A 12,057-nucleotide genomic window follows, 5' to 3' on the forward strand; every position below is an offset into this window, starting at 1 on the left:
ATACAGAAATTATCATACATAAAAAGACTTATTTTTTTTTAGAATAACTCCAGTAGGAGCTTATTCTTCACAACAACTTCCGCCTCAGTCAATGGTTCAGTACGGGTAAGGAGACTGTCTAGTATTGCTAGCCTCGACAGTCTCTCCTTCCTCACCAAATCGTCCTTCTTCATTTCCCAAACGGTCGCAATCTCAGCCACAGACTTCCCTTTACCCGTGTTTCTTTGCGCCTTAGCAGCCTTGACACCTTCGGGCCTGCTCTCAACATCAACGAAGCCTTCGGTATTACATGTTTGGGAATTTACGTCCACATTCTTCCTCTTCGAAACGCCAGCAGTCGTGGGTGTGTTGAGGCTGAGCCACTTCTGTTCAAACCTCAACACACACCAAGCGTGTTCAAGTGTGAACTTGTGCGAACAATCAGAGAAGAAAATCTCATGTGCCTTCTTCAGAACGTCAGTGTCACTCTCACCACTACTCATTTTTCGCTCTGCTGCCGAGTATGCGGCACAGAACTTGTTAACATCTTCATTAATTTTGTGCCACCTCTTCTTGCAACAAACGTGCTCCCTCCCACCATCCTCTATTCCATGGGGACTTGCTGCATAATAAGCAGCAACCCGTTTCCAGAAGGCCCCCGACCTCTGCTCATTTGCAACAATTGCATCTTTCGAAGTGTTAAGCCATGCACTGATCAGCACTTCGTCATCTGCTGGATTCCATTTGCGCCTTACACCACGGGCAGCCGGTGTCTGTACTGGTGGCTGTAATGGTGCATCTTGAGATTGTTGTGAGCTGAAAGCCGGAAAAGGCTGTGGTTCTCCGAAGTTAACACTAGAATGAAAACTTTCATAAGGAAAGTTTTCATTGAACACGCTACCTTGTTGACTGTGAAGCAGTCCTACGTAGCTAGAGGAGTTGCTAGGAACATTGTTTGGATCCATAACAGAAACTAAATATAAGATATTTGTTGGAGAAAGACTAATGAGATGATAGAAGATAGAAAAGAGAAGAGATTTAAATAGGAGGAAGTGAAGAATACAAAGTACATAACTGCCTTAATGGCCAACTCCGAACAAGAAATGTCTAATCCCAACTTAATACACAACTAAAAAGCTATCAACTTTCCTTAAAAACATCAGTGGCTTAAATGTCTAACAGAAGACAGAGAAACAATCAGTTCAATGCATTAGAATATTTAGATTTTAATAGACATTACTCTTAAAACTATGGAAAATGTAATGTGTCTAAATTAAAATCTTTACGGATCAAACTCTAAATTATTAGTCTATACGAATCAAATCTATACAAATCAAACTCTAATTTGCAGACAAATCAAACGCTTATGTTCACGGGTTCGAATTTGCAGACAAATTAAGATTTTAAATGACATGACCTTATGTTCACGGGTTCGAATTAGCAGACAAATCAAACTCAAAACCACTTAAACAATTGATCTCGAACCATAGAAATCTATACGAAACAATCATACATTTGTTCATAGATATATAGACTAAAGCTCCAAACTTATAAATTTGAACAAGCATACAATCAAGACATCGCAATCACAGAAACAATCATACAAGCGATTCATAGAAACAATCATACAAGCGAACCATAGAAGCTGCGGATATCTATACGAGCTCCGAAAAATTCCCGAACCCTAGCAACAATACAATTGTTCTCAAACCAATGAATCTATTTCTTTTTCCCATCGAATCTAACAAACACTCTGATCAATACCATTTTATTCTTCGAATTTCTAGAAAACCCTAAAAAAAATTTCGAAATCAGATCGGACTTGAAAAACATACATAGTTAAGATTGGGACGATTCTCAATGGTTTTGGGGAGGATTGCTTCTCGTCGTTTTGGAACGGAAGCGAACCGATGTGGATTGGGCTTTGGAGATGGATCGGGGGATGAAACGACGCCGGAATCTGCGACCTCGCCAGCGAAGATAATACCGATCTACAGCTCCAGTGAAAGAGAGAAGACGCAGGGTTGCCTTTCGATTTGAAGAGATGGATTTGGAGATCAAGGCTTCGCCATCGCCATCGCAATCGCCTTCGAGGTTTCGAAATTTTTTATTTTATTTATGATTTCGGAGTCCTCGAGGAGAAGAACACGCGAACAACACAGATGGAGACAGCCACTCCTGTGCTGCCACGTCGTCAACGGGACGACCCCGAACAGCCCTTACTTAAGGCCCGTCCCACTCTCTTTTAATTTCTTTTTCATTTAAATTAAACCCATTTCAACGTACGGAACGGGCCTAAGGGCCCCCGATACCGATGCTCTTAGGGAAGGATAGCATTCCCGTGATGGAGGCCGTAGGGTTTGTATGATTGTGTACAGTCTTTTCATTTCACCTTGCCTTATGTTGTGCGAGACAGATCATCCCTAGCTTACTCTTCTAATATATTTATAGCAATTTACCAATCAATTATGTGTGTATTACAACTATATATACCAGACTTATATACCAACTTTCAAAACTAACACAAAATTCATGTTGAAGTATGTTTCTTTAATAACTTCTTGTGTTAGTGGATTTGGAGTGAATAAAAGAAGACATTTTAACTTAATAAATAAAAAAAGAATTTTAAAATAAAATTAAAATATCTTTTTAAATGATGTGAACCTAATTTAAAGCCTATGCCAAAAGCACATATAGGCTTTTGATTTCTGTATATCCCAATAGCATAAAATATACAAAGCCGAATTATCTTTACAATCATTTGCATTTGGATTTAAATAACCAAATGATTATAAACACAACCAATAGTAAGATAAAGATAGTTAGTGTTGAAACTAAACATCCGCATGCATAGAGCACTTAGATGAAAGTTAGATTATTAATTATTGAAAACCCTCGAAACTATCTGAAGAGACACATAGAATGGCTCCTTGGCATTTGGTTCAGCCCTTTTAGTTTATCTCATATATATAAGCATATGTTACACATCTTATTACATGCACTCACCCACATTGTATTCAACTCTTATACACGCAAGCAATTGTGTTAATGGCAACACATATTGATATCAACCAAAAGCTTAATGTATATCCAAGATCTCAAAACCAAGACCAGAAGAAGCTAATCACTCTCTCCCACTTGGACCGTCAATGTCCTTTACTCATGTACTTGGTTTTCTTCTACAAGAAGACCACGACTCGTGACTTTGACTCGGTCTTTTCCGACCTGAAACTCGGGCTGGAAGAGACTCTGTCTGTCTGGTATCCCGCCGCCGGCAGGTTGGGTTTGGATGGAGGTGGCTGCAAGCTCAACCTCCGGTGTAATAGGAGTGGTGCAGTCATGGTGGAGGCGGTGGCGACTGGTGTCAAGTTATCAGATCTTGGTGACTTGACTCAGTACAATGAGTTTTATGAGACTTTGGTTTACAAGCCTTCCTTCGATGGTGATTTCTCTGCGATGCCTCTTGTTGTTGGCCAAGTAAGTTTTATCGTAAATACTATTCATCTTCGCAAGAATTATGCTTAATTATAAAGTATACGGGTAAATCTTGTGTTTTGCTTTATGTAATATTTTATGTGTAATAGATCAATGTTTTCATCAATATGATTCGTGGTCAATAAGAATATACCTAGACACAAACATTTCGTTCGCTTACAATAAAGAATTGTGAGATCAAAGTCGAGCTATAACGTACTTAGAAGGGGTTATAAATAAGCAAGTCAATTTATTCTTGAAAGTTTTGTATGTTTTCTTGATTTGTGTAGGCGAAGCTAATATTCTATGTTTAGTCTTTAACGCAAGCATATTACCCCAGAAATTGGAAACCGTCTATTTTTATTTTATTATTAATAACAACAACAAAAATCTAAAGGATTTATTAATCCCTGTTCAGTGTTTGATCAACGACGTATAATAAATGTAGGTGACAAAATTTGCATGTGGAGGTTACTCAGTTGGAATAGGTACAAGCCATTCACTATTTGATGGCATCTCAGCTTACGAATTCCTTCATGCGTGGGCTTTCAACTCTCACAATCACGATAAATCCAATGGTAAGATTATTAATAAAAAGGATAATATGGTCATCAAACCGGTTCATGATCGAGGAAATCTACTGGTTAACGGGGACACGAACCGGAGTCTCGGAGTAACCATGGCTGCAGCCATTTATCATCTGTACCAGCTGATCAAACAAGCCATGATGATCCATCAGGGGAAAAACCATAATTTCGAGTTAGCGGACTCTAGTTTTGTGATCAAAACATTCGACCTTAGTGGTGATGCGATAGAAACCATGATGAAGAAATCACCAGAAGGGTTCATGTGCTCCTCCTTTGAGTTTCTTGCTGCTCATTTGTGGAAGGTAAAATCAATAAAGTTATTTAAGAACTTATTATTTCTCTAAATTTCTTTATATTATGTGGCTTATTAATTAGTAAGTTGGTATTTTTTTTCTTTATAGTTTCGTTTTCATAATAGTGCGCCTTTTAATTTCAAATGAAATCACCATTTTGAATGTCTTTACGTAAACTTTATTTGTGGCATACTATAAAAGTAAAATAAATAAATCAAGAACTTTACTTATGTTTTATGTTTTTCTTGTAGTTGAAAAAAATGTTTTGTGTTTTTCTTGTAGTTGAAAAAAATGTTTTGTGTTTGCGTTTTAAATTTTGTCTAAACATGTTTTGAAAAAGGATAAATTATATTTTTCAAAAGAAAAAGAGATAAATTATCTTGCAAATATTTGAACAGTATTTTAACATGTAACACAAATGCAGTATTTGTATCAGAAATCATCAACGACAATATAATAGTCATTAACATTAAGTCTTTTTAAAAAGTTATCAATTAACCGTATATCATATATATACAGGCGAGAACAAGGGCCTTGAGGTTGAGGAGAGACGCCATGGTGTGTTTACAATTCGCGGTGGACATAAGGAAGAGGACGGTGCCACCACTGCCAGAAGGATATTCCGGCAACGCCTACGTGCTTGCCTCGGTGGCATCAACCGCCGGAGAACTACTCGAACAACTAACACTCGAGTCAATAGTTAAAAAGATAAGAGAAGCCAAGAACTCAGTTGACCAAGACTACATCAACGCGTACATGGAAGCGCTTGGAGGTAGTGAACAAAGAAATGACGGAAACCTCCCTCCTATCAAAGAACTAACCCTAGTCTCCGACTGGTCAAAAATGCCATTTCACAACGTTGGCTTTGGCAACGGCGGCGAGCCGGCGGATTACGTGGCACCACTGTGTCCTCCGGTGCCACAAGTTGCTTACTTCATGAAGAACCCTAAAGATGCTAGAGGGGTTATTGTGAGGATTGGTTTGGACCCACAAGATGTTAGTGATTTTTCGAAGCATTTCCTTGGTTTTTAATAGGCTGATGTGATAATTAATCAGTAGAATCTTTGTTTAATTACTATTTTGTGTGAATATGGCTCCTCTATATGCATGCGTGTGCGCTAAAGACACTTTTATTGTAATTGGGTTATGATGGATGTATAATGACATTTATAATGCTTTGTGTATTTGTCGTTATCACTTTAGTTTCTCAATATATACTTTATCTCTTCCGGATTTTCTGGATATAAATATATAAAGTTATGCTATATGTTATCTTTGTAGACTTTTTCTTTAGGTCCCCAATGGACGCTTAAGCCTGGTTCTGGCCTATATGGGTTCAGTTTACAGTGTCTCATGGTTGAGATAGGGCTTATGTAAGAGAATGTTCATAACGAGTTACAAGATTGATAATTTATAGACTAATCTGATATAGTTTCTTTTAGTTGATGTAGCCAAATTATTCTAGATAAAATTCGTTTTTTATGTACTGTTTAAAATTTATTAAACGCTTTTGGATCTCCCAAAGTTGCTAAAACCTGCGGGGAAACTTGTAAACAAGAGCTTGCAGTTTCTTTACAAAGAGAGAGCAAACAAAAAGACCAGAACCAAAGATAATACTAAATGATTGTGTTTGAAGAAAACACTCTTTCTCATGTTGACCAAGTACATAGAAAACATAAAACAGATTCTCATATGCATGTTCTGAGTGAGCTATTATGCCATCCAAACCCCAAATCTCCTTCAAATAACTCAGCTTGGCTCTGTTCCTGTTACATTGAAAGTAAATAATCATTTTGAATAAATTTAGCATTCTTTCCAAAAAAAAAAGAAGTAAATAATCATTAAATCTACTAGTGCAAAAATGGGCAAAGCAAATGGTTTGTTTATACCTTTGGCATCATGGAGTTGACAATATCATCCAAGGAACCAGCATTTGAAGGCATTGAACCATTCTCTAGCTTCTGTTGTCCCACAAATAAACCTTCAATTGGATTGCTACTTCTCAATAGTTGAGCATCAGTCATTGGACCTAAGTTGTTCGCAGGCTGCTGCTTCATCTGTAATGGATCAATAAAGCCTGCTTGTGCAGCATCTGAGTTGCAGAAGTGGTTCCATTCCAAGGCGTCTGGTTTTGAATGAACACCACTCTGTGGAATGTTGGTTGACAATAAAGCGTTTGACCAATCATCAAGACGCTTGTTGATCTCGAAATGGGGAGACAACCCTGGGTTCAAGGATGGATATGATGACTGCTGGTGACCCTGGAGAACCAACTGATTATTGGGAGCAACCATTAGAGAGCTTTGTTGTGAAGTAAAGCTCGGAAAAGCCTTGTTGTTAAGATCATCTAATGGTGGAATTGGCATTCCCTGAAGTACATAACCTCCATCATTGTGGTTACGAGGAAGCGACGATGACACATGTGGGAACACTCCTCCAAAGGAGTTTAGGCGACCAAGAGGATAATGCCTCATGGTGGCAGCTCCACCATGGAACTGACCTGATCCAAGAGGTATCTGCCGTTGGTTGTGGAAACCGCCAAGCCCTTTGAGAGCACTCATTTGCATGAAGTGTGAGTCTATAGCCGCCATGTTAGCTTGTTGATTAGCTTCATTTGTTATTTTCTTCAACGCAGAGCGGAACTTCTGCAACCAGAAGACATTGTAGTTATGTTAGTGGAAACCTTATTAACCAACATGGCCGGATCTGAGCACAACCTTACAAAACATCGGCCTTAGCCTCCAAAAATTTTAAACATTTTTTATATAGCCATAAGCCTTCAAATCATGAAAACAAATTTTAATGAAATTTTTTTAAAAAATATCTATAGCCTCTAAAATTTCAGGGATCCTATAAAGAATAATGGCCTCACACACACACCTGAAGGTGGCTAGCAACATTCTCTCTTGTGAGCTTATCAACATTCATCAGTTCAAGAATCTTTTTCGGTTGAGCTTCTGCATCATTTCAACTTATCAATCAGAAAAAAAATTACTACGCAAAAGAAACTAACTAAGAGATGAGATCAAAGAATCATTTACTCTCAACTCCCAAATGATCAACAGCTGCTAAGAACTTATTGTGCAGCTCGCGAGTCCAGAGAACACGTGGCTTCTTCTGAGCCGTTGGATCATCGTTCTCATTCCCTCTTTCTTCATCTTCTTCCTCCACCTCTTCAAACTGATCTTTACGTTTTCTATTCGCTTTCACACCGTTCTGATCAGAGTTTCCTTGGGAATGATCATCATTAATCACAATGCTCTTCATCTTCTTGAACTTGCTTTTCCTCACCACGTGTTGCCATATGTTCTTGAGCTCCTCAATACGCACCGGTTTAAGTAGATAGTCGCAGGCACCGTGCTTGACTCCTTTCATCACATACTTCGGATCGCTATGCGCAGATAACACTGCAAAATAATAATCAAATCATCACGTCACAAAGATCAATACAGAAACTAAACACAAGAGAGAATGGATTGTGCTTACTTATGACAGGTAAGTCCATTTCAAGACCAACGAGCTCAAGCAGCTTGAAACCGTCCATGTCTGGCATGTCGACATCGCTAATAACGAGATCAAACTTGTTCTTGTTCTCCCTCAACAGCTCCAGTGCGGTCTGCGCACTGTCCGTTGTTGTAACTGCACATATAATTAATTACCCCAAAGTAATTAGCTTTGCAATAATTTCCCCAAAAAAACTCTGTTTTTTTTTAAATAAACCAAGTCAAAAGATTTAAAGTCTGAAACTTTGATTTTTATAGTAGCATATATGCAGAGAATTAATACAACTTCAAATAATGAATCTATCTAGATCTTAATTTTGATTACTCAAAAGCAAATATGTGTGAAAACATTAAGAGAGAGAGAGAGAGAGAAGGGACCATGGTATTGGCAGCGGTGAAGGAGAGTTTCGAGAATACGGAGACAAGTTTGGTCATCGTCAACGGCAAGAACTCTCATCCCCACTGGAAACTGGTCCACTGCTTCAAAATCTTGTTCCAATGTCATCTTCTTTGGAGATTTTCAACACAGACAAGAACTAGGAATTGAAGTAGAACAAGGACTTTGGAAACAAATATGATTATTAGTAGTAGATTATATAAAGATCCAATGAATGGGTCTGTAAAAGAGATAATGATTTAGGAGAACTTTTTTATGAGAGTAAAAGTTTTATTTTTCATCTGACGAGATAGGAAGAAAAACAAAAGAGAATCTAAGCTATATATGGTTAACTCAAAAACTCTGTGTATGTGATAAGTCTTCAAGACTGGCCAATTAAAACTCATTTGAGGAATTTTCTTCTTTTTAAAAAATATGTATTTTTCTTTTTATCTTTTCTTACCGCTAGAAAACAAAAGACATTTTCGGACGAGAATCTGTTAGAAAATTCAGTGAAACGATCGATCATTTGTACGTGAGAGTCACGCGCCTCAAGGACCGGAGTTCTGTCATTGGGTTTGGTTGGCTTCTTTTGACTGTCTAGGAACTTGTCGGTTCAATTTTAACCAAGTCTCGGTTCGGTTTATATACTTGTCGATTATAATCATACTAGATTATATACTTCCTCCTCATCATCCACATTTCGACTTAGATTTTTTTTTTTACTTTTTATTTATGTATAGAAATGTGGATGATGAGGAGGAAGAGGCCAAACCGGAATCGTCAACGGAATATTCTGGTATAACTAAAATTATTGATTTTTTAGTTGGATAATGATGTTAATTACTTAGGGAAGAAAACTTATAGGAATGTAAATAAAGATAAGAATGGATAGAAATGGGAAAGTGTTTATGTATATGATTCTGTATATCATGTAATTAAGATTTGAGATATGTTTCATATATTGTACAGAGTATTGAAGGCAGGAAATATAATTTTTAGATATTGCATAAATGAAAACTTTCCTAAATCTATGTCTTTCGATTTATTGACCGTCAAAATCGACTGTGTGGCAAACTGATTTTTTTTTTTTTCCATCTAAAAATTTATATTAAACAGGGCTAAAGCCCAAAAGTCTTACAAAGCCCATACACATTGGACACCCAACAAATCAAATCGGCCCAAAGGCCCACAAACCAGGAAACCCTAGCGCCTAAGACGCTCTGCCGCCTCCGCGCTCCATCTCTGTACGATCTGGTCGGAGCATGAACCAAGGAAGCTCCAATCGAGGAGAAGACTGCTCAGTGAGTGCGACACACAACACAACCGCCTCAACTTGTCCATCTCCGCCACAACACCGCCGGAACAATCATCAAACTGAAAACGCGTTTCATCGGATCTCGGAAACAGACGAGCCTCCGACGAAACCAACCCCGTTCGACACCCCCCTGTCTTCACGCCGGGAGATTCCATCGATCTATCGAGATCTCCTCGGCCTTTGAACCACTTCAAACCCTAGACAAGTGAATCGTGAACCGGAGCATAAAGACCCCAAACCCTAACTCCACCGACGCTTCATTCAAAGGGATAACTCCCCATCGACGCCTCAAACCGACACCGAGACACCACCCACAAACAACCGGAGCAAAACGAGCCTCCGCCTTCCAAGATAACTAAAGCCGCCCGTTCACCTGAGTAAGGAGCCACGGCGGTAACAAAAGCCGACCGTTCACCTGAGAAAGGAGCCACGGCGGTTACAAGAACCGAACGTCCGCTTCGAGAAAAGCGCAACGCCGGAAACACTAGATCTACTCAAAAAAAGAAAAAGCTTAGACTAGAAAACAAAAGAACAGAACAACGGAAAACGGAGGGGAACAGGAGGAAACCGGACCGACGGTGGCATAAGGAGCCCACTCCGTCGGCCGGCCGAATGGGCACGGTGGGGACTTTTTAGAGAGAAGGCAGAGGTTTTCGGTCTCTCTCTCTTTTTTCCAACCAACTGATTTATCATAGCAATTAACTGCAAATTATAGTAATTTAAATTTAAAAATTAAAATAAAATAATAACTGAGAAAAGACAGGCTTTTAGAGAGAGCATGGTGAAAGTTGGGAAGTGCGAGACACGCGTGAGCGTACTTCATGGCTTTTCCCTCTTTCGTGCAGTTTCAGAAAGATTCAGAAAAAATACGTATCCATAATAAAGAACTAATAATGGCTAGTGCCGATGATATTTTAAACACAAGTACATTGTTACTTGGATAAACTTTTTTTTTAATAATACTTGGATAATATTTCACTCTAGTTATACGATATTTAGAAGAAGAAAAGTATGATTAGAAAGATGTTTACAATTTAGCAGATTCCGTGTAACGTTAAAAGGACTTAAGTCAATGTAATTGCTAGATTAAACACGATATTATCACCGGCCATTTGTATCATATTTGACTTAATTAAGTTATAATTAAAAAAATTATAAGACAGAAACTATAAGTTGAGTAGCGATGAGAGTAACGATAAATATCTTAGAATAAAAACTAAGAAGTCCTTGAAATTTGGGTCCCATCCACATTCTTAGACTAGAAACAAAAGCTTCATGAATGCAAAATAAGATCCCAATGATTTAATAGACTTTGTGTATTAATATTGTATATATCATAACAATCATATTGTATGCTTTCTTGGATTGGTCACCTACCGTGTTCGTTTATGTACCTCTCATTTCCTATTATACTATAAAGTATCCTACCTCAGAAAACGAATTTTCTTTTGGCTTAGATTAACAAGATAAACATTATGATCATTGTCTATACTGAATATGCAAGTTAAATGATTTAATACTACATTTATATAACGTTTTGTTCTCCAATATTATAACAAAATCCAAGGATACCAAAAAACAAAAACTACAAACTGTAACTCCTAAACGTTTCTAGTTTATCAAGCAACTCAAAAATTCTTACCTATAATCAAAATTAATAATATCAGAAATATTTTCTGTATAGAAAAAAAACTGATAAAACTGCTATTGACGAGTGACAAGGCTTGATAACCATAGAATAAATGAAAGCATATTTAAGATTTCACTTTTTCAAAGAAAATCAACATACGTCCGATGCAATGCATTGGAAAATAAAAGACAACTATCTAATACAAATTATTATCATTAATAGTTCCCCTAGTTTTTTTTCGTCTTCTAAAGTGGCAAAAGAGAGATTAAAGAAATATGTTTTCTAGAAGATCCATGTTATGCACCAAATCTGTCAAGATTCTACAACTTAGTTATTGGAATTCACTTGTCATTAGCTACTCTCATTGGCTATGGCTCGTAATCTCATATATATATATAAACACAATATTCACATTTAAACATGATAGAGAAGATGTTATAACAGCAACACTTTGGTGTAATGTTTATTAAAAATGAAAAAAAAAAGATGCTGAAAGACTAGAATGTAAAAGAAAACAAACAACTAATAATAAATGAAGGGGAAAATCAAAATGAATCTAAGCTGAGTTAATCTTGTCTCCCACAAGGGCTAACCTCAGTATTCAATAATATGCTTCTTGTTTAGTTGCTTCCTACTCATTTCCTCTCACTTATTTATGTTTTCAACTTCTCATACATATTTGAGGAAACTACGAATGATATTTCTATTTATCGTCAACTCTAGTACATCATATCATAGTGTTTACTATTCATAGTAATCATTATCAAGTAATTATAAAACAGCTAGCTATGAACAATGGATGATGATGCATAGGATTGTTTTCATCATGAACCTTTTATTCACTTCAATTGATGGAAAACATATTTGATAGCATGTCGTTGACTTAGTTGTAGGTCC

The 12,057-nt window shown here is 37.3% G+C and overlaps 3 protein-coding genes across 3 annotated transcripts; 1 reads left to right on the top strand and 2 right to left on the bottom strand.

Moving 5' to 3' along the window:
- Window positions 1–38: 38 nt before the first annotated feature.
- LOC103862177 (glutathione S-transferase T3-like) lies at window positions 39–944 on the bottom strand. Its single transcript, XM_009139881.2, has one exon. The coding sequence runs from the start codon at window positions 942–944 to the stop codon at window positions 39–41; it is 906 nt and encodes a 301-aa protein (XP_009138129.2).
- Window positions 945–2,975: 2,031 nt separating this feature from the next.
- Window positions 2,976–5,527, top strand: LOC103862098 (brassinosteroid-related acyltransferase 1). The gene is made up of 3 exons (XM_009139805.3): window positions 2,976–3,456; window positions 3,902–4,342; window positions 4,853–5,527. The coding sequence occupies exons 1-3, from the start codon at window positions 3,028–3,030 to the stop codon at window positions 5,363–5,365; spliced, it is 1,383 nt and encodes a 460-aa protein (XP_009138053.1). The 5' UTR covers window positions 2,976–3,027; the 3' UTR covers window positions 5,366–5,527.
- Window positions 5,528–5,822: 295 nt separating this feature from the next.
- LOC103862099 (two-component response regulator ARR10) lies at window positions 5,823–8,617 on the bottom strand. Its single transcript, XM_009139806.3, is given in 7 exon segments — window positions 5,823–6,065; window positions 6,067–6,099; window positions 6,223–6,978; window positions 7,214–7,290; window positions 7,375–7,740; window positions 7,820–7,972; window positions 8,215–8,617. Coding segments are annotated over 7 exon segments (1,716 nt in total). The 5' UTR covers window positions 8,342–8,617; the 3' UTR covers window positions 5,823–5,861.
- Window positions 8,618–12,057: the final 3,440 nt, after the last annotated feature.

The sequence above is a fragment of the Brassica rapa genome, chromosome A03, assembly GCF_000309985.2.
Source record: "Brassica rapa cultivar Chiifu-401-42 chromosome A03, CAAS_Brap_v3.01, whole genome shotgun sequence".
Classification (NCBI taxonomy): Eukaryota; Viridiplantae; Streptophyta; class Magnoliopsida; order Brassicales; family Brassicaceae; genus Brassica; species Brassica rapa.